Source organism: Meles meles, chromosome 1 (assembly GCF_922984935.1).
Source record: "Meles meles chromosome 1, mMelMel3.1 paternal haplotype, whole genome shotgun sequence".
Classification (NCBI taxonomy): domain Eukaryota; kingdom Metazoa; phylum Chordata; class Mammalia; order Carnivora; family Mustelidae; genus Meles; species Meles meles.
The window spans coordinates 4,363,912-4,389,585 of NC_060066.1; the positions used below are offsets into that span (position 1 = coordinate 4,363,912).

The 25,674-nt window shown below is 57.6% G+C and overlaps 1 protein-coding gene across 1 annotated transcript in view; it reads left to right on the forward strand.

Moving 5' to 3' along the window:
• The window catches only part of COL22A1 (collagen type XXII alpha 1 chain), a 243,512-nt gene that overhangs the window by 33,977 nt on the left and 183,861 nt on the right, over positions 1–25,674 (forward strand). The window contains exons 4-6 of the mRNA XM_045978553.1: positions 14,779–14,853; positions 22,168–22,279; positions 24,021–24,144. Of these exons, the coding sequence (XP_045834509.1) occupies positions 14,779–14,853; positions 22,168–22,279; positions 24,021–24,144 (311 nt within the window). The remainder of the gene's footprint in view (positions 1–14,778; positions 14,854–22,167; positions 22,280–24,020; positions 24,145–25,674) is intronic.

Consider the following 25,674-nt stretch of genomic DNA (forward strand, 5'->3'; position numbering starts at 1 on the left):
CTCCCCTCTAAGTGGCCTTGTGTGCCGCCATACAAGGACGGTGCTGATGCCTTCCCTACCTTGGAGGCTACGGTGAGGATTTAGTGGGGCGGGAAGTGCTCGGCTCGGGGTGGCCCTGAGCACCGGCTGTGCGCTGTTTGCTCTCACTGTGCACATGTAGTAAATACATGTACTAAACACTCATACACACATGCGCGCACACGTATATATCCATATACACACATGTTACAGTACATGTGTGTGGTTTACGTGTGCGCGCGTAAATTACATGCATTGTACACACGTGTGCATTCCGTGTGTGCACGTGAGCAGGTGTACATGTACTGTTTTCCAGAAAGGTGATCGAGCTAAATACTTCTCACGCAGGGCTGTGTTTTTTGAGCATTTTTTTCGGTCGCGTCCCTCCGAAGGACCCTGCATCATGTTGCGCGTCCCCCAGCCGTCTCCTTCTCTGCCATCGATGCAGACGCACGACAGCTGTCTGTTTATGCTGCTTGAGCTTCGGAGGGCCCGAGCCCGGGGGTCTCTCAGACTTGCTCACCCCCTCCCGTGCAGCAGTGTTCTTTTCCACACACCCCGGCCCCGGAGGAGATACGGCCCCTGTGAGAAGGCGTGACCGAGAGTGGACAGAGGCGTCCCAGCCCTGCCACCTGCCAGCCGGGGCCCCTGGGCCGGGACTGCACGTCTCAGAGACTTGATTTCTTTGTCGGTGAAACCGCGATGATACTTACTGGTCTGGCAGCTAACTGACGGTGGTTCTCGTCGTCGTGTTGTGTTGTCCTACTTACTGTTTAGGTCACGTCTCTATGAGCTGGAACATGCCGAAAGTCAGAGTGCCCCAACCTAACGGAGCGGGATCTGAGCTCCCTGTCCAGGAAGGGACCCCAGCAGAGTCTCGAAGTTCATGGATCGGGAGCTCTGGGCAGGACACTGGCCTGTTTGGGCACACAAGATCCTTCTGGATCAAATGCAGGGGGCAGCCGACGACGGCCCGCAGGGCCCCCCTGCCCAGGCACAGGTTGTTAGAATTGAGTGGTGTTGAACTGCGGCTTGTCAGCTTGTTCACATACTGTGTGTGGCTGTGTTCACACCACGACCTCAAGCCGAGTACTTGTGACAGGCTGCGTAACCCACAAAGGCTGTTTGCAGTCTGACCCTTTACAGAAAGCTTGCTGACCCCCGACGGTGCGTTCTGACGGGAAGGCTGGAAATGGGAAGTCACTGCTGTGAGCTCTGTGACCCCAGGGTAATTTATGGGACCACGGCTTCCTCCTTGGATGCTGAGTGGGGTGGGGGATTCCCTTTAGAGGGCCCCTCTCCCCTCTCCTCAATGTCTTGGTCACCATCATGCTATCCCCGCCATGTGCCGCTGTCGTGGATGCTTCCTCTGTTTGTCATTTTGAGGGTCACCCGAGATCTTTAGGAAAACCTCCCACCCTCCCTGGCCTCAGACAAGGATTCGTGTCCCAACTGGAACAGACGGGCTCCGGGGGCAGATACGAATCAGCATCGTCCCCTGGCTGCTGTCTGGCTGGAGGACCTTGAGCCAGCCCCAGCACCCTTTCCTAGTGCCTTGCCACATAAGCATCCACGCGGGCGTGGGCGTCCCGTTGACTGGGACCATGTCATGCCAAGCATTCCAGCTTGGCCGGGATCTGTGTTTCCCACAGTGGTTTTCATATAGGGTTGATAAAGGGATAAAGTATGGCGGCCACAACTAGATCGGCACTACTTGCAAGAGACGCATATACAGACGCATGGTCTGTCCGTCTGTGTATAAATACACATCCATGTAATTAAAGACATGGAGAAGTTCTGCACTTCTGAGTGACTCACACGTCCTGCAGCTGACCTTGTTCTAGCTGAACGTCCATCCCACTTGCCAGAGGGCAGGCGGGACACGGGGCTTACACAGTGTCCAGGGGCTTTCCAAGAAACGCGGCTGATGAATTGCAGTGCTTCTGGCCAAACTCCACACTTACTGGAAGACTGAAGGAAACCCACTGTCAGCGCGGTGTGTTCTAGGTGACTGGGACTGGTTGTGTGGCACAACGTGTCTGTCTTTGTCCTTTTAATGACAGACTCTGGCTTCTCTGAGTTTAATCCACCCACCCCGCCCCTGCGTAAACGCAGACATTGAAACACAAGGCACACACGCTCACACACGCGATGGTTCAACACACACACGCACACACATGCTGGCTTGGACACGTGTGTATGTACACACACGTGCACACACGCATCACACTGACTCAGACACACACATGAGCTCGCTCAGATGTACATTGTGTGTATACACTTACATGCACACACACACACACACACGTCTGCTGTTTACCAGCTGTGTGCATCTGGGCAGAAGACTTGCCCTCGGTTTCCTTCTCTGGAAAATGGTACGCAGAAATCTCCCGCATTCGCACATTGCAGAGATTCTGTGCCTGCCTGTAGCTTGTACAGCCTGAGTGACTGTAGACTTTGTCCCCACTGTCCCCACGTTCGCTGCCTCTGAGAGGCGTCTGCCAGAGCCCCGAGAAGGCACACGACTGGCGAGTAAAGGTGCAGGAGGCCGAGCCCCCAGCCAGGTCCTGGGGCTGTTCCCTCATGCCTGGAATCTTTGGTGCAGAAATGTAGTCCTTGCAAATGAAAATCAGCCATGTAGCACTACTTCTCTGCACACCTAGAGGTCAAATGGACTGCAGAAGTCTCCACCTGTCAGCAGGCTGAGGAGGTGGTAGAAATGGGAAGGGAAGGGACCCTGGCCGGCAGGGTTTGGGTTGGAGGCAGGCTGGCTTCTCACCCTCCTTCTTGCTTTGTGTGAGAGTGGCTGCACAGTCCACAGTCAGGGAGGGGTGCCTAGAAACCTCTCAGTGGCAATGCGAGCTCGGCAGCCGACTGTTCCAGCCTCAAACAGGTAATCAGCCCGTTTCACACATTCCGTTGTCCCGAGGTGGGCAACAGGGCCTGGCCCAGGGGCGTCGAAGGCATCGCGGTCCACAAGACATTTCTTCATTGGAAGCCGCAAAGGGCCTTACGCCTCTAAAAAAAGGTTTTTAATAAAAAAAAAATAATTTGTTGTCATTGGAAGTGTTATAGACAACAGGAAAATAGGTGAGCAGGGGAGTGGGAATGAGTGGAGCCCCCATGGGCTGCTCTAGCTTTCGGGTCTAGAAGCTTGAACAGGGGCGGGGGAGAGAACCAGTAGGTGGTCGCCCGAGGGGGGTTGCGGATGGTGAAATGGGGGGATGGGATTAAGCGGTACCAGCGTCAGTTGTAAAGTCCAGAAGTCATGGGGATGAACAGTCCCGCATAGGGACTATGGTCCATATTACGTAATAACCGTGTGTGGTGACGGGTGGTGACTGCACTTACCACGGCGATCATTTCGTCACGCATAAAGATGTCAAATTCTATGTTGTACACCTGAAACTGACATAATACTGTATTTCAACTACACTTCAATTTTTTAAAAGATTTTATTTATTTATTTGACAGAGAGAGAGATCACAAGTAGGCAGAGAGGCAGGCAGAGAGAGAGAGGAGGAAGCAGGCTCCTTGCTGAGCAGAGAGCCCGATGCGGGACTCGATCCCAGGACCCTGAGATCATGACCTGAGCCGAAGGCAGAGGCTTAACCCACTGAGTCACTCAGGCGCCCCTGTACTTCAATTTTTAAACATTGGGAGAAAAATGAAAAGGAAGAGGGAGCCGGAAAGCCCTCAGTGAGGACCTGTTAAAACTCTGGGGTATCGAGGATTTTCTTTCTCTCACCTCTTCCCTCCCTGCCTCCTTCCTAGAAGCCCGGAGCTGACATCTGGGTTTGCCGTCCGTCACCTCCCCACTGATTATGTAACCCTGCGCTTGGTTTCTCCGTCTGCACGATGGCTGTTACTAATACCAATCCCTCCTCCTCCTGTGAAAATTATGTAGAAAATGCTCTGGCCTGCGCCTGGCCCGAGAGGTGCCCCTTGGCTCAGAGCGAGTGCTGGACACATGCCCACGGTCGCTCTTCTCGGCTGCCCGTGTGTCCCCGGGGAAGTCGCATAAGCGCTCACCCAGAACACGGAGGTGAGAAACCCATCTGATAGCTTTGCTATGGGGTTTTCTCCTCATCCGTTCAGGAAATCCTGACGCAATGCTTCCCAGGAGCCAGAAACTCTGGCTGTAGGGTACGGGCGTGTGGGACTTATGTGACTTACACAGCCCTATTCCCGCGGAGTTTCTATCTCAGGAGAAAAAAAAACAAAAAACAAAAAACAAACAAAAAAAAAACATTAAAACACGAGCATATCAAAATGATAAGTGAAAACCACAATGAGCTCCCACCTCGCACCTGTCCGGGTGGCTCTGGAAAAGACCAGAAGTAACAGCTGTCGGTGAGGACGCGGAGAAAGGGAAGTTTCGCGGGCTGTTGTTGGGAACATGAATTGGGCCAGACACTAGGAATTCAGGACGTAGTTTCTCCAAAACACTGAAGACAGATTTCCCGTATGATCAGGCAGCTCTGCCTCTGGAAATACGCCCAGAGAAGGTGAGATCGCTAACCTGAAAACAGCTGCCTGCCTCGTTCACTGCAGCTCTAGTCACAAAAGCCAGGATGTTGGCGCAGCGTAAGCGTCCACGTATGCGTGAGTGAGTACAAGAGGCCGGGGTGTTCACCGCAAGGGAATATCATTCAGCCACAAAAAACAAGGGGATCCTGTCCTCTGTAACTACTGGGATGGACCTTCAAGGCATTGTGCTGAGGGAGATAGGCGGAGACGGGTGGAGGGGTAGGCGTTCCCCAAGTAGAGGATTTAGGGACAGCGGCGGGGGGTGGAGGGCTTTGCCGGAAAGTGGGAAACGTGGGTAGAGGCTTGAACAGTGAGTGCAGCACATAGTAATGTTCTCGTGAGGAACCAGAGGCGGGAGGGACTGGGCAGCGGTTCACGGTCAGCGAGGAGGAGAAGGAACGGCAGCAATGGCCCCCTCAGTTCCCCATGCCAGGCTGATGCCTCGGGCTGCAGACCCGCCGGGTGGCTTCAGTCTGAAGGGAGGCACAGCCCAGTGGGTGCCCTGGACGGAAGGAGGGCATGTGGGCAGGGTCCCAACCCTGTCCCCAGGCCTCAGCTCATCTCCAGTTACAGCCGTGCCTTCACCAGCTGCGTTCGTCCAGGGGGAGGTGGAAAAGCCGCCCAACCGTTCCTCCTTGACATCTGGCTGTGATTTCCCACCGGCCTCACCAAAGCTCTCCCGCAGGAATGCAGCCGGTGGCCATTCCGGGGACCCACCTCCACCAACCCTCTGGGAGAGGGTGGGAGCCCACGAGGAGCCAGGCTGGCCAGGTCCACTTCTGCCCCATAGCCAGGGACTCAGTGAATGGGTCCCCAGCCTGGCCGTCTGCTCCCACAGGCTTTCGGGACCTGGCAAAGCAGAGGGCTGAGCCAGGGCACCGTGCTCGTCCCTGGGGGACTGCCTTGGTTGCTGGTGCTCAGATTCCAGGGACATGACCCCGAGTCTGGACGCAGGGAGATGGGATCCCAGACCATATGCTAATGGAGAGAATGTGGCCGTGACTAGAGGAGATCGCATCTCATCTTGTTTGCCCATCTCTGCTGAGAACCACAGAATGTTCCTGTGGGGAGTCATTTTAGGCTCATTCTGTTTTCCTAGGGCTGCATGGGAGGGGGTGTGCCTGGGCCACAGGGTGACAGAGTCAATGTTGCCTCCAGAACCCCGGCCTTCTTCACGCCCTGTCTCTTACCTCCTCCCCCTTTCCTCCAGGACATCTTGTCTCCTCTCCATGGTGCAGAGTCAGATAGCTTCTCAAAACGCCCTGGATTCCTGAGATCAGTTTGCATTTTGGCAGTCTTTTGTTTTTGTATTTCTTTCTGCTCCGAATGCACAGAGGGAAGGAGGAGGTTTTGTTTCCTTACCTGTGGGTCAGCTCCACTCCCCTGTCACCTAGGACCCTCCCCTTGTCATGCAGCCCTGGGGTTGCCCCTTGGCCTCGGGTTCTGTGGAAGCTCAGGGTTGTGGTGACCGAGCCCAGACTGGGCGCTGGTGACGTTCCCCTCTGTGCCGGGCCTGCCATGGGAATGGGCAGGACGGGGAGGGAGATGGCCATTGCACGAGGAGACCGAGGTGGTCTGAGTGCTGAACTTGGCACTTTCTGCATTTCCTCTCCTCTAGCCCGTGTTAGGACCCTGAAGGGCAGGTGTCAAGCCTGCGGACTCAATTCTAGAATTGAGCAAACTAGCCTCGGAGTCTGAAAACAGAGGGTGCCGTACGCATAAGGTCACTGTTCACTCCCTCCGGCGGGGGGTTGGGGGACAGACAGAGCAGAGACAGCAAAGAGGAGCTGGAGCTCGGGATGTTTGTTCGTGTGGAACCGATGAAATCGCTCCCAGCAGCGAACAGAGGTTTTGCATCCGTGTCAGACGGCAAAGCTTTGGGGAGAAAAGTTCGGTGCTAGAAACCGTCCCCCATCCTCCCCAGGACCACCTGTCCTGCAGATCACACTGCCGTCCGAGAAGCTCCTGCTGTCCCCTGGGCGGCTGGTGTTTCCTGCATTTGGCTTCAGAGGACCTTTGAGGACTTTTGAGGATGTGGCCTTGCGGCACGGTGGCAGCTTTCATGGGGGCTGCACAGTGGGCATTTCCCTTGGGTGGCACCAGATCCCTTCCCTCTAAAACGAGAGGTCTGGACCTTAGGGGTCATCCTTCAGGCTCCTTCTGACCCTCAGCTCTGGCCATGTGCTGTACGAATACTGATTCTAGAAGTGCCTCTCTGCGTCGCGCCAGTGGCCTCACTCAGCAGCTCACGTTTCCTGCCTTGTGCATCTTCCCCTGTTGGACTTCAGGGTGCGCTGGGCAGGTGGTGTGAGTTGTGCATTTCACCAGCCCTGGGTTTGGATCCTATCTCTGCCATTCCCTACAGGGTGACATGGACAGGTCGTGCCACCGCTCTGAGCCCCAGTGTAGCTGCACGCTGGGCATGGCCACCCCTCCAGGAAAGCCTTTGAGAGACTCACGTGAACTCTCCTGGACCCTGGGCTTCAGGAGGGCAGGGCATTTTGCCCTTTCTGTTCCCTGTGGCCTCCCTAGCATCCAGGCAGTGATCATGTCCCTGCCATGCCAGACAGTCTGGAAACATTGGCTCATGTCCTGCTCTGCTCCCTAATGATTAACTTTGCAGCAGAACACAGGGGTCTTAAGGTCCCAACAGTGCCCCCCTCAGCCCCTGCCTACTGCTGGCCCCACCCCCATGTGTCATGTGACCGTCTCACCAATTCTGGTCATTTAAGGGATTCTTGAGTTCCCCAGAGCCCTTGTTCTATATAGATGGATGTGTTGTGGGCTGTAGCGCAAAGATGGGAGGTGATGGGGTCAGACCAACCTGGGTTTGGGTTTTGCATCCTGAGCAATGAGTTCTGTTACTTGGGGACAAGTCGCTGAGTCTTGTGAGCTTGCTGTGGGTCACCGTCCCGCTGCTTCTCCCTACTTCCCCTCCAGCTGATCCTTCAGGTCTCAGCGGAGACATCCCCAACCCTCCAGCCAGCTTGGATCCCACCTTGTTTCTCCCGTCCTCACCTCAGAGCTTCCCACTGGTTATAATCACCTGCTGGAGAGGTCAGTGTCTTATTTGGCCAATGTCCATCTTGTCCACTGGACAGCAGCCCCCGGAGGACAGAGAGCTGGTCGCTGACGCCTCTTATACCTCAGAGCTGTTCAGTGCCGGGAACATGGTCGGTATTCATTAAACTTCCGTTGCCTTCGGCCTCGTTGCTCACTCCTGACTCCCCACCTGAGCCATCTCTTCCTTGTCCCAAATTCCGGATCCTGCTCTGGGTTATGAGGTCCCCTGAGCTGACATCTCACCTCCCCTCTGTCTCCTCACTCCCCTTAGCTCAGGCCTTGGTCCAGTCCCCAGCCCAGGGCGAGCCACCCCCCTTCCTCTGTGTCCCCTGCCCCTGGGGCTCTGTGCCACTTGCTGCTCCTGCCGGCTTGCTCTCCCTGTGGCCTGTCTCTGCTGTCAGCCCAGGTGTCGCTCAGCCATGAGGTCTTCCCAGACCCGGTATCTGACGCGCGTCGTGACCTACGTGACCGGCGCCTGGACATATCCTCTGTGTCCTTCCTGCACGACCACCGGCTCGCTTCTCTGTGTCTGTCTGTTTGCTTTTTGCTTTTTGCTTTCTGACCCCCGGGAGGCTGGGACGCTTGCTGCACTGGCTCTTTATCCTGGGAGGTGGGTGCCGGGCACTTGGCAAAAATGCTCCGGCTGAACAAGTGAATGAACGAATGAACAGCAATTAGGTCCCGTCACCATCTTCCCACTCATTGTCCCATCCAAGCTGCAGGATGACCTTGGATGGGGAAAACCCCGCAAACTCACACCCATATCTGCAGACCTGGAAGCTTGCACAGGGCAGCTGATGTGAGAGAGGCGAGGCCTGCAGAATCCAGACCGCCTTCCCCACCGGCCTCCAGGAGCACAGTCTCCCTTTGGCCCTGTTTCAGCCTCACTTTACCCCAGCGAGCAGGCCCGGGCTCGGGCTGGGAGAGGAGAGGCGGCGCCGGGGTGAAGCCCTCCCCCACGGTCCAGGCTGCCCTGTGCACGTCAGCTGGTGCAGGCCCGCCAGGCCTCCCGGACTCCTGAGTTCACCTCTGCAGACAGCGCTTGCTTAAGCCCCAGCCCCCGCCGGCCTTCCTTGCCTCCTTTCCCCGAGCCTCCTGTGGCTTCAGCAGCAAGGACCCCAGGGCAGGGCTCAGACCTGCTTCTCAAAATTCATCATGGTAAATAACTCGTAAATCATGTTTAGATCTTTAAAACAAATTTGAAAATACACAAAAGCAAAAGGAGTTAAGGAATCTCTCCAAGTTCGGTCCTAGAGGTAACCACAGTGTTAGTACTCCATGTCCTTCTGGATGCCCCAGCGTGTGTGTGTGTGTGTGTGTGTGAGCGAGCACGCGTGCGCACACGCATGCACAAGCCAGAGTGTGCCAGGGTCACACGGAGTTGAATCCTGTCTCCACCACTAACCGGCCGCGTGATTTAAGTGGGTCCTCTTGGCTCTCCTCGCCTCAGTTCTCTCGTCTGCACAATGGGCGCAATGAGTTTCACTGACAGGGACCAGACAGGATGTCAAACGTTCCCTCGGCCAGCAGCTACACGCAGCCCCTGGGAGCTGTCATCCCAGCCTGTGTGCTCACAGCTCAGAGGATACCTGTCCCTCCACTCCCCTGGCCTGTCTGGGTGAGGGAGCCGTGGGGGGCCGGGGGACTCTGCTGGAGAAGGCCGCTGAAGAAGATAGTGGGAGAAGCCCCCTGGCGGCCTTGGAACATCTAAGTAGCTTCTGTGACAGGGAACAGGGGCCTGTTTGGGCTGGTACCCGTTTTGCTGTCTGTCCACCCCAGGCTTGCAGTGCCCAGCTCGGAGCCTGGTGCCAATGGGCACCAGCGAGCCGACCCAGCGGGCCGAACTCGGGGAGCCCCAGGTCCTAGGGGTGCAGCACAAGGACTTTAGAGTGTGAGCCCTTCCTGGGCCAGAGGGGCCACCTCAGGAAAGAGCAGCTGGCCATCTGTCTGTGCAGGCTTTGGAGGCAGACTCGGCTCCTTGCTGGCTGGGTGACGGGGCCGAGGGTGACTTTTGGAGAGGCCGTGCGGCACAGTGGTCAGGGGTCAGGTGCGGGAGCCGTCGTGCTGACTCTGCCGTTTGCTCGCTCTGTGGCCTTGGGAGATGCCTTTACTGATTCTTGGGGCCTTTCTTGCCCCTTCTGTAAACAGCAGCACCTGTCCCTCGAAGCTGTCGGGAGGACTCGGTTCCATGTGTTAACGTGTTCAGCACACTTAGGACAGTGCCTGGGGCACAGCAGGCGTACCCGTGTCCTCTGATCACAGACATGCCGCCATCGCCCAGCACAGCGGAAACGGTCTACCTCGCACACCTGGCCCAGAGCAGGCGTGGGGGTCCTCGGCCCCCGGCAGCGGCTGGCCTTGCTGTCGTGATCAGTCATGTCACCCGGGCCTGGCTCAGTGTCTGCTGGCTCTCTAGAGTGGCAACCGGGCTGGCCCCCGAACAGCGGAGGCGCTGGGCTGCGTGTCTGCTGGTGTCCGGTTCACGTCGTCCTCCTCTGCCTGTTCCCTGCCCCCCTTGCCATCATCTCCCCTGGGGCCGGCTACGCTCCGCAGTGGCCGCTGTGACGCGCTCGTGAGCAGTGATGGCTTCCTGTCCGCGGCCCGCTGAGTCCTCCGACTCTGCTCCTTGCTTCCAGGGTCCCGCTGGTTTCCTAGACCAGGGCTACCGTGTCTTCTCCCAGACCCCAGAGGCAGGCAGACCTTTATTCAAATCCAGGTACTCCTCCCATCCTGGAGAGTTTCTTAACCTTTCGGCCTCTGTCTTTACAACCTGCACAATAGGAAGAAAAGTGAACATACTAGAACGGTTGTTGCAGGGACAGCCCCAGCCGGGGACTGGCACACAGCACTCTCTTTCCCAGACGAAGATGGCCGGGGCTGGCCTGGCTCAGTGTTTTCTAGATAGGAATGTGGGTGTGTTGGCACAAAGCCGAAGGGCATCCTGGGGAAGTACACTTTCCCCCTCCACCATTTGGTAAACTGAGGACAACAGAAATGTTTTTCCACAGAAACTGCAGTGAATTCCTGTTTTTTCCCCTTGGAGCTGCCGCTCCGATCCCGCGGTAGCTGGTCTCCCTTGAAAGCTTCTGGGGCAATAGAGCCGGTCCTGCAGGCAGAGAGGGCTCTTTCCTTCCAGAAGTCACAGAGGTTCTGCCTGCCTGAAGACCGAGGGCGAACGGGTGTCAGTGAGTGACAATAAATCACTCCGGGGAGCAGGTCATCATGATCAGACACATCCTGTGTGTGTCCCCCTCCCCTTTCAAAAAGGAACATTGACTAACTCACCCGGAACTAAGCCCACATTTCCATTCCTGAGAACCTACCCCATCCCTAGTTCCGGAGCCGCTTCTCACGTCAATCCTGAATGATGACCAGGTCAACCCATCCTTACTGGGGTAGTGAAGACACCCCAGTCCGTCCGTGGCTCCTCAACCAGGAGAATCTCATGCTGGTCCTCTTGAGTTGTCCTCGGGCATCTGGAAAGAGACGCAGCTTTCCAGTCCTGGAGCCTGGCTTATCTGTTCTGCTCCCAGAAAGGGCATGCGGGCAAGCTTGGAATCACCCCGCAGCAGATTAAAAACAAAAGCTAACCAAATGAAAACAAGTTCAGTGGCTTAGGCAAGGAGAGAAGTGTGTTTTTCTTACCGCTTTCCCCCAGGCTCAGGCTGCTGGAGCTGGGATTCCTTGCCTCCTCACTTGTCTTTGGAAGTCCCGCAGACCTTACGTCCCCGCGGTCTGAGGAGGAGGAAGGGAACGTGACCTTGGCAGCCCCATCCGCCTCCCTGTCCTATTCCATCAGGAAAAGCAAAGGCTTTTTAAGGAACCACCACTCACCCAACCACAGCAAACTCTGTCCCTCATTTTCTTGTCCAGAACTGGGCCACATGTGTGTCCCTGGCAGCGAGGGAGGCTAGAAAGGTGGGGGACAGAATAACCTCCAGTCACCAAGACCAGACCTGCACAGCTCTACTCCTTGGGCTGGAAATGCTGCCATTTTGAGGACAGAGGCATTCTTTTAGCAGAGATGAAGTAGGGCTGATGGCCGATGGGGTCTGTCCCCCATCCACGGCAGGAGCCCCGCTCTGTGGCATCTCACTGCTCCCCCGCGTCACGAGGGAGCCCATACCTGGAAGTCTTCCAGCGCTAACTCCTCGGCTCAGGGGTTGCTGGTCATTTCTGGTCCCCGTGAACTCGGGGCCTGTCTGTGCTTGGGGCTGGGAGTCAGTGATGCTGAACGGGGAGACGCCGGGGGGCTGCGAGCTCCCACTCCCTGGGGAGACAAACACCATCAGTGACCTCCAGGCGGTGCCATCTGTCCTGGGACGTGGAGCGGGGTGCTGGGGCTCCAGCCTGAGAATAAGCCCTGGGGGAGGCAGTCTATCTCAAAGGCTGAGCGGGGGTGGGGGGCTACAAAGCAAGGGGGCATGGTGAGGTCACGGCTGCTCCAACAATTCCCTGTGTTTCCAGGTCAGAGTCAGCCGGCCAGTGCCCTGACGGCAGGGACGGTGACTTGTCTTTTTGTTTTTATTTTTTAAATTTTACTTATTTGTTTGTCAGAAAGAGACAGAGAAGGAGAGAGAGCACAAGCAGGGGAAGAGACAGAGGGAGAAGCAGGCTTCCCACTGAGCAAGGATCCCGTTGTGGGACTTGATCCCAGGACCCTGAGATCATGACCCGAAGACAAGGCAGTCGCTACACCGACTGAGCCACCAGGCGCCCAGTGACTTGTCTTTTATCCCGTTCCAGTGTCCCTAGAACTGGCTTTTGCCTGGGACATATCTGGAACTCCGCTATTTTAGTTTAAGTGAATGAGTTAATATGGAAATAAATAGATCATTATCCAAGACGTGGAAATATGTTGGCCAAACAGATAGAGTTTTAGGCCAGGAGGGCCTTTGGAGGCTAACCCTACCTCCTTGCCAAGCAGGTGAACCCAGAGGGCCCCGACATCCCTCCCCTGCAAAGCCTGGCTGGAGGGGCTGTTTTGGGAACCATTTGTCCTGATTGGACGCTTCGTTGGCTATAAATTGCCCCTTGAGCCTCTTGGATGTTTAAGGGTTAGTGATGGCCCCACCAGGCGGTCAGGGGGCCATTCAGGGAACCATTCCTTAAGGCAGTTTGGGCATCTTCTAATGTCTTTGAAAGGAAGCTCCTTCTTGCCTGTGTTCATGGTCTTTGGACTCTCTTCGCCCTTCTGGGTTTGGGAATCAAGTCACAACCTCAGGGTATTTCCGGAGGCAAGGCTCAGTGGCCCTGCCTGTGCCCTGAGCTCGGGCTATCAGTCTTCCGAGATTTGCTCTTCTTCAGGATAGAACCTTCTGGGTCTATGCACTTGCTGTGACCATGGTCCCCAGCCGGTGTCTCTGGCAGCCTTCCGGGGCTCAAGTGACAGATGGTCACCCCACAGCTGCCACTTTCCTGGGTGGGGCTGTCAAAATATTGTGGGGTTCCTGCGTCCTCTTGCGTATTGTGTCCTAGACAGACGGCTCGGTGCTGTTTCCAAAATAACCCCTTCCACGGGGCTCGCAGACCTCACAGTGCCTTTTAGGATAAACAGGAAAAATACCTCCACTTCCCCTCGCTGCTGGTTGGTAAAGGGGTCCCTGAACCGACTCCTCACAGAGACCCGTGTGCCCTGCATGTGAAAACAGGTCACTGCCCATGGGACGAGGGAGGAACTATTTAATGTGGGGGAGGTTGAGATAGTGACGTGAGCAAGGGACATCTACACGAAGGTAATCAAGTTGCTTCAGGCGCTGAATCAGAGGGTCACCCGGCCGCGTTCCAGTCCCGTCATGAGCTTGAACTTGCTCAGCCCCCCGGCAGCCCCGTGGCTCGTGTGTGCTCTGGACGGTCTCCCTGCCAGAAACGCTTGCTCCAAGACAGAGGTTAACAGACTTGGCCAAGACAGCGGGCTGGTCGGTCAGGGAGCCGGCACTTGGACAGAGGACTTTAAAATTCCAAGTTGGTGCTCTTTCTGGGATTTTAGGACAACCGGAGGAGTGTCTTTCCCTTCTAACTTTTTCTTAAGCGAGGAACCATGACAACATTGAGGTGTCCTAACATCCCGTAATGCACATTGTTCTTGCTGTGCGACTGGCGTACCCTGTTGCCTTCGTGTAATTGAGCAGTTTTGCTTCTGGGGTTGTGCTTGAAGCTCCTCGGGGCGGGCATAAGACACACCTCAGCGGCCGGCCCCCGGCACGTGTTTCCTATTTCCCTGACACCTGCCGACGTGGAGTCCTGACGGGTACGTTCCTGACTCTCCCCCGCCGACGGGGAGTCCTGACGGGTACGTTCCTGACTCTCTGGACGAGGTGCCCTCTGCCTGTGCCACCTTGTGTTCTCTTGTCCGTCTGGCCACGTCTTCACTGTTCTGGTAAGAAGGACTCAAGCATCCCCTCTCCAGGAAAGCTTCCCCGACCTCCCACAAGCTCCGCGAGGTGTCAGACCCGTGTCCCGAATCCCCCAGCAACCACTCCCGCTCAGTCACCTACCACACGGGGCTGACCTGTCAGTTTGGGCGTCTGACTCCCTCTAAAGGGTGAGACTGTGCTCTTGGTGGGGAGGGACGCTGCCTCGTTTGTGTGTCCGCCCCAGGACAGAGCACAGCGTTTGCAGAGTAGGTGCTCGACAAGTACCCGTGTAAACGAGCCAGTCCGTAGGGTGCACCGCCTCCTGTGTGCCGGGAGCTGAGGGCTCTGGCTGCTGCGTGCCGGGAGCTGGGGGCCCTGGTGCTGCGTGCCTGGAGCTGGGGGCCCTGGTGCTGCGTGCCTGGAGCTGGGGGCCCTGGTGCTGCGTGCCGGGAGCTGGGGGACCTGGTGCTGCGTGCCTGGAGCTGGGGGCTCTGGGTGCTGCGTGCCGGGAGCTGGGGGCCCTGGTGCTGCGTGCCGGGAGCTGGGGGCCCTGGGTGCAGCGTGCCGGGAGCTGGGGGCCCTGGGTGCTGCGTGCCGGGAGCTGGGGGACCTGGTGCTGCGTGCCTGGAGCTGGGGGCTCTGGGTGCTGCGTGCAGTGGGTGCTGGGGGACCTGGGTGCTGCGTGTTGGGGACTGGAGGTCCTGAGTGCCATGTGTCGGGAGCTGGGGGCCCTGGGTGCTGTCACATCCCACGGAGGGACTGTGGGTCTCATTTGCTCATCCATCTTCCTGTTTTCTCTTGCCTTCCTCAGACGTTCTGTGCCCCAGCGTCCATGTGGAAGGAGACCGCTTTAAGCACACCAACGGTGAAAGCAAGGAAATCACAGGTGAGAAAGCGAGAGCAGCCGCCGGCTTGCTCTGCTGGCTCTGCTGTGCCGTTTGCCGGGTGTGAGCCCTCCCTGACTCAGGGCTGGCCTCCCTGATCTGCTCCCCGAGGTATCACGCGACAGCCGAGCCCTGCGGGCGGAGCCCCACCCACAGCCCCCGAACTGTGAACAGCAGTCGCATCTCCACCTGGAAGTCAGTGGTGACCCTGTGGGAGCCTCTAAATAACACGTCAGAACAAATGAGTCGGGGGATGAGTGAGGGAATGGTCGGCGGAGTGAGCAGATGAGAGGAAAAGTCAGTGCATTCAGGGTGAGAGTGTGAATCAGAGTTATAAATAGAGACCTGAGTGATGGGGGAGAGGGAGAGAGAGCAGAGACACGTGGCTGCAGATCCCACGGTGGAAATAAACCCCACAGAGCCGCTTCCCAGGTTGCCCCTGCACGACGGGGTGGACAGGGTACGTGGCAGCGGCCGGGGGGCTTCCCACCCTCCTGGGAGCCACGAATGTGGGAGTAGGTTTGGCTCCTCCCCGTGGCCCGTGTCCTGCCCCTGCAACTCTCAGGGGAGCTTCCTCCGCCTCCGCGGGAGCCCTGCTCCTGCCCGCTGCCCGAGGGGTCGGGGACCCCCTCCATGTGCAGCCCTGGGGGCAGGGGTCTGCATCCTCAGCATGGAGCCGGGGGAGGGGGTCAGGAGCAGGCACTTTGCAGACGCTGTCCGGGGGATGCTGTCCCAGTCGGCTGTCAGGTTAGGGTGCCCCTGCCCACAAGAACCTGCCGGTATCTGCAGCTCTGTGCTGGAGGGATGTTTCTAGAACGGCAGAAGCTGCCCTGCCTGCTCGCACAGCAGGTGAAACGTGTTGCAGGACTGCAACTCTCAGCTCTCAGGCAGTTTCTGTGGTGAAGAAACACCCTGGTTCTTCTGTCCTTCGGGGGAATTATTCCAAGGTCCAGGTTGAGCCATTTCCTGGCGTTTCCCAGCGATATCCAGCTGCAGCCACCTGCTGGGGCGGCCGGCTGAGTGCCACTTGCTTCACAGCTGCCCTTCCTGCCCGTCCCCCACCCCCAGTCCCCCATCAAGCGCCTCCCAGTTCAGCACTTCTGGAGGGACCCAAGGGAAGGTGGAGTTAGTCGCCTCTTTCCTCCTGGCGGAGCACCTGGTGTGTGGCTGGTGCTCGGGTAGGACCTCTCCCTCCCAGGGGTTCTCCGTCAGTGGGAGAGAAAAAGGCGACCATCATCCTCTTCCTTTCTTGATGCACTTACCTCGCATGGGGACATCTTCATAGCTGAGTTGCCCTGCCCAGGGTGAGGCGAAGTTTCTGGGCAATTTGATGTCTGTGTTCCCACTGTCTCCCTCGGCAATCCCTGGCCAAGCACAGCTTCCACCAAAGTCACTCTTCAGAGCCCGTTCCTACCTGCCGCATGGTCCAACGCTGACTGTGAGCGGCGAATCTCTCAGAGCAGCGTCCCCCCTAAGTAATTCATTGTCTGGGGGGGTGTCCACAGATGACGACAGAGATGACGAGAGGGATGTGAACACCAACAGTGGTAAGAATCGACCCTGAGCACCTACGGTGTGCCCAGCACGGGGCCCGTGTGCTCTCATTCAACCCGGATGAGGAAGGAGACAGGCACCAGTTTGTATTTTATACTTGGGGAAACTGAGGCATGGGCACATCGTGCAATACCTTGCCTGAGTTTCTGGCACAGTTGGGACTCATAGGCAGACCATCGGAGGGAGGGAAGGAAGAATTCCAACACAGCTGGGTAATTGGAATGGCTTTCATACTGAGAAAAATGAGGTTCCAGAAAGCCTCACTCCCAGGCCTTCCTCCTAATGACTTCAGGAGCTTTTAGGGCTTCTCTGGCCAGAACTACCAGGAAGGGAAGAGGGAAGGTGGTTTGGAGACGCAGGTCTTAGCCTAGTGCTGCTGCTCCTGGCCTCCCGATGCCGCTTGAAGCTCGGGTTCCCTGCCTACAACTGTGCGTCCTGAGCCCTGTTTCTGGGCATCCCTCTCGTGCTTATGACTCAGTGTCCCGGGACTTTCAGTGGCAGCAGGTGTTGTACAATCTCCCAGGAGGTTAGCGCTTTGGCGCTTAGGAACACGCGAGGCTCGGAGCCACTCTGAAACATGGCCACAGACATTCTGGACTTCTTTCTCCTCCCGCCTGGGCTTCGGCCTCCAGACACTCACTGGAGCATGCCTGTTGCACCTCTCAAGTGGACTGTGGCCCAAGGGCCCCTTCCCCTCTCCCTGCCCCATCCTGCCTTAGCAAGGCCATCCTCCCTGTCCTGCCTCCCTGCTGCCAGAATGACCTTCAAGATAGAAACAGGATTGTGTCTCTCTCTAGCTCCGAAGCCCTTCTGTGGTTCTACTGCGTGCAGGAGGGCACTCAAACTTTGCTGTGTGGCCAGCAGAACCCAGCCACGTGTGTCCCTGCCCATCCCACTGCCAGACAGTGTTCCCCTGAACGTGGCTTCTGACATCCCAGAATAGCCAAGATTCTCGGAAGGAACCCAGCTGACCCAAGCCTAGGGACCTGTGCACATCCAGCTACCTTGGATGCCCTTTCTTCCTCCTCGGTCTGCCCACCTTTTGTTTGTTCTTCAACTCCGGGCCAGGGCTTGCCTCCTCTGGGAGGCCTCCCTGATTGTTCCGCAGCTGGACATGTCTGCTTTTCCCTAGACATTAAACTTCTGGGGGGCTGGGATTCTGTCTGTTTGTTGGGATCCGAGAAGCCAACGGGGCGTCCTACCTTCTCTCCTTCCCTCTTTCTACACACAGTGCCACAAACAAGAGCAGCCGAAAGCCCCTGGCTTCTTTCAGGTTGGGACCATGAATTAGATCAAACCCATCCAGTGAGGGAAGCAGTCCCCAGCTAAGCTGTGTGTGCCTGGGCCAGAGGCCCTAAGGACCATGGAGAAGCATGATGTCTGGAAGGCCCAGCAAAGCTCTGTCCAGGGGCGAGGACGGGGCAGAGTGCCCCGAGGGCACGGGCACGGGGCAGGTACACCCACTGGACTCAGGGTCATGGTCAACAGTGTCCCTGAAGCCGCCTGTTCCAGCTGACTCCGTGATTCTGGGGAGCTGCGGCCTCGCAGTTCCTGCACCGAACAATTGCTTCTCTGTCCCGCGGTGCCTCTCACGGAGCCCATTTACCTCGGGAACGTGTTCCGTCGCCCTTTCCAGCCTTTCCCGTCCTGCCAGCAATCCATCTTTCCTCTCGGCACCCTTTGCTGCCGCCTAGTTAATTGCTGGTTGTTCCAAGTTTCCACATGTTCTTGAGTCTTTGTGTTCCGTCATTGTTTTCACTCCGTGAAACCCATAAGAGCGGAACCAGGAAATAGAGCCCGTGTTTGCTCTTTTAAAACCTAAGAAAGGGGCTCTCCCACGTACAACTGCGTCAGGGAAACCGAGCTCAGGGTGGCAGTGTCTGGTGACAGGGGACAGAGCCGGGAAGTAGAGGGGCGGCCCCTTTTGCGGTTTTCACGGCTCCCTTGTCCCGGGGAAGGCATCGGGCCCGTGGCCATCGGAGTGCGAACTAACTTGCTTTCTGCGCGCGAGCTGCTGCTCTGTGGGAACTTCAGTGTGAGGCCGTGGACAGGCCTGTCCCATGGGGTGGCTGCCCCCCCCCCAGTACAAAGGAGCCAGGAGCCGTGAGGAGCATGCTCGGTGCACCTGTGTCGTGGACCCCCAGTCTAAGGACCGGATGGGGCCAGGGGTGCTGATGGAGATGGTCCTGCCTCCCTTAACTTACCTGGGGGCAGCTTCTCTTGCACAACAACCTGCCCCCCTTCATCCTCCCCGCTCTCTGACAGGAGCTGCCCCAGGCAGGCAGGACGGTCAGAGGCTGTCACAAACGGGAGAGCCCGCAGGGACCCTCAGTACCCGGCTGCTGGTGATGCCGGCACCGACCCCGCTCCCTGCAGCCCCGCGTGCATGGACGGGCCCAGTCCTCAAGGAGGCAGCCTGCATGTTGGGCCCTCAGTCCCGCCTCCTTGGCGGAGGAGACACAAGGCCGCCAGCTGTGTGCGGGGCCAGTCCCGGACCAGCTTACGGATCCGGGACAGACTGTCCCCAAACCCTACTCTGCCTGGTACTGAAACTGAGCCCAAACGGGCTAGACACCCTTTACCATTTGGTGTCCGTTCCGTGGACCCTCCAGGGACTTCCCAGCGCCCACCCCCCATTCCCCACTGCTGGGAGCTTCCCAGTGCTGCCAGTCCATGTCCGGGGACAGGGCCCAGCACGGGTGGCAGCCTTGTCACGTGAGGCCCGGTCGGTTCTGCCAGCTGCCCCGAGCTGGGCCGGCCGGCCTCTGTGTGCTGCAGGGCCCCCTGACGCTTTCTGTCCCTGGACAATGCTCAGACCACAGGCTCCGCCCCTACTCGGAGCTCTAGGAAGCCGGGCCAGCGGAAGTGCAGAGGGGAAGCCGGAAAGAGAGGGCTTCTCTCCTTCTACAGCAGGTGTCTCTGCGTATCTGGTGCCACTGACCTGCCACAGCGGGGGGATGGGGGGCTCCCCAGGACCCCTTCCTGCGTGGGGAGGGGGCTGTTCCTCGCCACATACCTAGGCCTCTATTACCAGGTGACAGTGGCGGGGCTATGGCCAAGGTATGGGCCCCCCGTGCTGGGCTTTCATAGAGGCCGCGGGTCCCCAGCAAGGGGAGGCAGTAGGGACGGTACAGCCGCCCGGGGCCTGCGTCCCCGCCCGTGCCCTCTCGGCTCACCTCACTGACCTGTCCTGACAGCACTGTGGGGGAATGATTCCCTCCACCTTTCCAGTATGGGAAACAGACTCAAGAAATCAGACAGCTGCTTCCTAGTCACTCCGGGTCTTCATCCCTTTGGCCAGTGTGGACTGAGTGGCTCATAAGCAACCGGAATCATCTCTAACGGTTCTGGGGGCTGGAAGTCCATGTCCGTAGACGGTGGGAGGGTAAGGGAGGTCTTGAGGTCCCTTTGGTAAGAGCAGTGGTACCATCATGGGGCCCTGGTCTCATGACTTAAGTGGGACTTGACCTGGGAGCATTTGGCCTTCTAGGTGCTGGGTGCTCTGTCTCTTACACAGTCTTTCTAGGGTAAAGTCACGGGGCAGCCTGGAGTTGGCTAGAAGTTCAGTTGTGTGAGTCTGTGCAATGGGCCAGGCCCGGTTCTGTGGACAGTGAATGGGTTGGTGTGCTCTGTTCCCTGAGCATGTCAGCCAAGAGACGTGGCCCTGCTCAGCCTAGGCCCAGCTGAGGCCTGCTGGGCCCTCCATGGCCCATGCAGCGTGGTTGAGGTCAGGTGGGGGTGTGGGCTGCCTGCCCCTTGGGCGAAACCCCGTCTCTGGAGTGGCTGGATCATTCGCCCCACTGCATGCGAAGAAGCACGGGTTGAAGGGGCTGTTTTCCACCACGTGGGGGCTCAGATTCATGTTTTCTACTTAAGGACTAAATATCACTCAACATGATATCGTGAATTTCATTAATGAGCCAGGGTGTGAACTGCTATTTAAAATGACATAAGGATAAGTCTTAGTCATTTTCCAGAATGACATGATCTCAGCATGGTGAGCGGCTGGGACCTCCAAAGAGTCACCCAGGACGGCAGCCTGGGAGAGCCTCACCGTGCGTGCGACCCTCCTGGACCGTCGCAGGCTCTGCTCCAGGCTGGGCGTGGCTTCCGTTCATGTGCCGTCCCGGGCCCGCCTCGCTGTGCCTGGCTGCCTACAGTTGTCACCTTATCTTCCTGCTGTGTGTTTGCCTAGTTTGGGTCCCCCGTGAGGTCACCAGTTCCCCAGAACCAGGCTTTTGTCTCTCCTCCTGCTGTAAGTGCTGTGCTCACACATGGTTGGCTCAGAACAGGCTCTCAAAACCATGCATCGAATGAATAAAGGGCGTCTGGACAGAACTTAGTGGCAGAAGAGGCTGTAATCATTCTAATGGGAAAATAACCAAAATGAAAACTAATGGGAAAATAACCAAAATGAAAACTACTCTGGGGTTCCTGTATTTCAGAAGTTACAGGAAGAGCTCTGTATCCTATCACTGGGACTTTACCACAATCCTACAGAGATATATACTCAAACAGCCCCCTTTTCACAGATGAAGAGACGGTGCTCAGAGACGTTAGGCAACCTGCCTAAGGTCACACAGCAAGGACCTTGTGGTCAGGACCGCAGCCTAGACCTGTCCAGTCCTACCACTGAAACTCTCAGTCTGTGCTAACCCTTTTCTGTCCCGCTGTTTCTTATACTGGGCTTGGAGCAGCAGAGAGGCGCTCAAAAATGTGTCGAATGAGCAAATGATCTTTTAAAGCAAAGTTTAGGGGGACGTCTTCATCATGGTAACATGAACCCTGCAGGCTAAGCTCCTGTCTAGATGGCAGTGCCTTCGAAGGTTAGAGATCCCAAGAATCTTCCCAAAGTCCCATGGGTTAGGCATCGTGTCAACCCTGGAGATGCAGAAAGGAGTGAGCCTCTGTGCTTGTCCTTGGGTGCCATCCCTCTAACCTGCATGAGCTCTCTCACCGCCCGAGGGACACGGTTTGGGCCAGTACGTCAAACTCTTGGCTTCGGGTGGAGTGCTGTGCTTGGGTTCCTTTGAAAATTGAGGGTCTTGGCCTGCAGGACTCAAGCCCAGACGGTTTGCTGTGCTGGGGGTCAGGATGTGCCGGCTGGGGTGGTGGAGCGGGCGTGACGAGTGACCAGCCGGATCACGGCCCTCCCCTTACGGTCCAGTGCTCAGTGCGCAGGCTCCCGTGGGTTACAGACCCGGCCCGTGTCACACATGCACGAGCCTGCGCTGCCCCCCCCCACCCCTCCAGTGCCCCGAGCACAAAGGTCATGACTTTCCCATCACAGACGTTACCAGTGCCCACGAGCTCCTCTCCTACAGCCCAAACAAACCAGAGCAGAGGACCTGCCAATGATGCAACATCGTTCAGGTTTTTCTCTCTTTGAAAGCATGAAGCTTAAAAGCTGCCAAGCTGTAATCCAAGCAAAATATACGTGAATTGCAGGACTGTGGCCAAGCCAGCCGAGTGTTCATGGGGGCTTTGAGAACAGCGGGATGGCTCCCTGCCCCGGCCACGTGGCCAGGACAGCCTCCCCTTTCTTTGGAAACCCCAGGTCCGCATTTCCCCTGCACTTTGCCTGGAAATGGAAATGGAGGCTGTGCATGTGTTTACTTTGTTGTTAATGTTTCCTGCCCAGATCGCCTCCCAACAGCTCCTGAGCTTACCTCCACGCCCACTCTCCCTGCCTCCGCAGAGATGGGCTCCCCGTGTCCCCCCATGCTCCTCCTGCCACTGACCCCCGCCCTTCTGTTTGACAGGTTTCGACCTGATGGATTTGTTCAGTGTGAAGGAGATCCTGGGGAGGAGAGAGAACGGGATGCAGAGCTCCTACGTCCGGATGGGATCCTTCCCTGTGGTGCAGAGGACAGAGTGAGTGCTCCCTCCTTAGGCATTTTATGCCTAATTTATTTCTCACTACAGTGAAGTGAGGTGATCAAGGTGTTCCTCTCATCATTTATCTCATCATTTATCCGGTGTGAGGCGTGAGACTCGGAATGGGACTATAATGTGTACGCCTTCTCACAAGCCCTCCGTAGGAGGAAGAGGTTGGCCCCAAACCCGGGTCCTCCGGCCCCACACCCTTGGTGTTTCCCAGTGTGATCTTGTTACCTGCTGCTTTATTTCTGGAAAGATTCGATCAGGCCACGTTTGTTTCCTTTAGATGTTCTCTGGTAACGGTGATTCCCCCGTTATATATATATATAAGCAATATAAGCGTACGCTTGTACTTAGGTATACGCCCTCAGGAAAAATCTTAGTCTCTGTTCCTTTATTGAAATAGAACTAGAGATGCAGGTTTGCAGACCGACGCTGCAGAGACCTAACTATCTACACGAATCCAGCTGGGTTTATCCGGGTGCACACATGCCAAACACGCACACTATAGGTGTGATATCAGAGGTACATGAAAAAAGTGCTTTTGGACAAAAACAGTCCCTGGTTTGAAAAAGGAAAGGAAATGCCACATCTACTATGGCTGAAAAGTCTGTGTCTGTGCAGACAGGCAGGGAAGGCCACGTCTGTCCCGTGGGGGCGGTGACCGAGGGGTCCGTCAGTCCTGCAGGCGGGGACAGCGCCGAGGGCTGGACGCTGCTCCTGGCACCTGCATGTGAGCTGGGTGATATCTCGGCTTCGAGAAGGACTTGGAACAACAGGGTCCGCTCCCAGCTGGGACCTGTGAACCGAGAATCACAAAAGGAGGGCCAGTCTTAGCTCACAGGCTCAACAGCCAAACCAAGGGTCCCCGAGGGTGTGCGGGTCTGGAACCAGGAACCCAGACGCCTCCTCACTTCCCTTCCTGGCTTTCTGGCCAGACGGCTTCCACCCCCTCCAATGCAGAGGTCTATACCGTGTCTTCCTCAGGCAGGTCCTTGGGGTGAGGGTGCGGCCAGCTGGTGGGAAAGAGCTCTGGGAACAGGGCCTCTTCTCTGTGCGGGTCTCTGTCCACACCCTTAGCAGCCAGCTTGTGTCCTGTTAACCCACAGAGCCTGGCTGCCCTCAGCTACACCATGAGAATCAGAACACCTTCTTCGTGACTCCTGGGAGGAACAGCATTCATTCTGAGCGTGGAGGGGAAGGGCGGGCACAGGACGGTCTGGGCAGAGCTGCAGGGGGCTGAACTCCCCCGCATGAGGGGCTGGGCCCCCACACTGGGCAGGAGTGCAAGGCTCTGCTCCGTGAAGACAGGAGGGTGTCCTGGAGGGCAGGGCAGGGGATCAAGCAGGATGAGATAGAGCCGTTGGGCCCCACCGAGAAGGAGCCAGCAGGGAGAGGTGAAGACAGGGCACTCAGCTGCATTTGGCCTGGGAAGGGGGGGGTGGCGACTTGGCGTCTGACATCAACTTTGTCAGACGGACTTAAGTGCCCCAGGGGAGTGGACTTGAAGCCTGAGGCAGGGGGACAATGAAGTGGCCGCAGGAGGGGTCTTCAGATGGTCCCGTTGGGGCCCTGATCGAAGGAGGGGGCAGTAAAGGCAGGAGAGAAGGTGGATTTGAGAGACGCTCAGGAGGTAAGAGTGGCAGGATGTAGTGACCCACGGGGCACCTGGGCTTTCCCCGCAGTCGCCGCTCTCCTCGCTCAGCCCCAGCCCTCCGTCTCTGTCCCCCTCCAGGGATGTGTTCCCGCAAGGTTTGCCTGATGAGTATGCCTTCGTCACCACCTTCCGCTTCCGGAAAACGTCTCGGAAAGAAGACTGGTATATCTGGCAGGTCATCGACCAGTATGGGATCCCGCAGGTAGGGGCAGCGCTGGGTCTCGGGGGCCAGAAGCTTCCCGTGTCCTTCTCGTGCGGCCGGCGGCACCTGCCCTGTTTTCTCCAGGGTCCTCTGTCCCGGGCCCAGGAGATCAGCAGTCTGGGAGTGAAGCCCCAGGGACGCTGCGGGCAATATGGCTTCTTCCCCCGAGGACAGTCCGGTGCCTGGTGCTCTGCTGGGGCCAGGGACCAACTTCCTTCCACCCCAGGGATGCTCGGCCTTTCCAGGAGGGGCGGCCAGCTCCGCTGTCCAGTGGCCTCTGCTCTGGTCGCATCTTGAGGGGCACAACTCCGTGATGTAGCAGAGAAACTCGCTCAGGGTCAGCCAGATCTGGGCTATGTCGTGCGCCAGCCCCTTTCTTGGTGTGGCCCCAAGACCTGCGGGCTTAGCCTCCTGAGTCTTGACGTTCCCGGCTGTCCCGTGGGAACAGAAGAGCTGCTGCGGATGGCCGGGGACGGTGGGGTGAACCGTGTCTTGAGGGCATCTGGAAAATGCCTCCTACATGACACGCTTGTGTTACACGTCATGCGCTTTGTTCCTAGTCTGGGAAGCACTGACCTGTCTGCGGCCCCTCAGGCATGTCCCCACAAGGGGAGAGCAGCCCGTCAGAGGCCCGCAGCCTGGGCGGGAAAGCAGGTCTTGGATCAGAGCCAGCAGCCCCACACGTTGGTCTGAGTTGCAGGCGACCCTGCTTTCTGCGTCCTGCCAAATCCCCAGTCTGGGGACTCCTCCTGTCTTTGTCATCACCCGTCTTGCCTTTGGAAGACGAGGCTCACCTTCAGCTGAGGGATACGGACTCCGTTCCCTGGAGGCCAAAATGAGAATGTGCTTGAGTGATCAGGCCATGGCGACCACATGCGTGGACTGCGGCCAGGGGACGGCGCCGTCCGTGCGGCGAGCCGTGGGACCCCATGAGAGCTGGACTTGGGTGCTGCGCTGGCTCGTCCCCACGCCCCGCTGTCCTCCGTAGGGGCGAGGAATGGTCCCCAGGACCTCACACATCAGAGTGCATCGGTCCCCTTCCCAGCCTGTTGGCTTCTTGCAAGGCTGGGGGGGGGCGGGGTTGCTGAGTTCACGAGGTGAGGCCTCTGCCCTCACACTCACGAGTGAGAAGGAAAAGAGGGATTTGAACACGGGGTCTGACTCCGAGTCTGTGTATTAACCACCGTGTTCAGCTGCCTCCCATCCCCCACTGTCAGTCCTGTTCAATGATTTTTCCATCGCGCCCCTGGTCCAGCTGAGATGCAGTCTGGCTACCGAGTGCCCTGATTTCCTGAGTGTGGGTGGCTGGATGGGACGGACGAGGTTCCTCTCCAAGGGCCGTTTTCCTGGAGGGTACACAAGCCGTCCGCCTCCGTCCGCAGGCACGCGGGTCTGGCTTCTCCAGTTTCTCGGGGCCTGGGCGATGGGACTGGGTGCCTGCCATGCATTCTTGTGGGTGAGCCCTCACCCCCTCGTCTGGGTTCTCTCCCCTCATGGTGTTCGCAGAGCTGTATGACTTGCCGTCTGCTG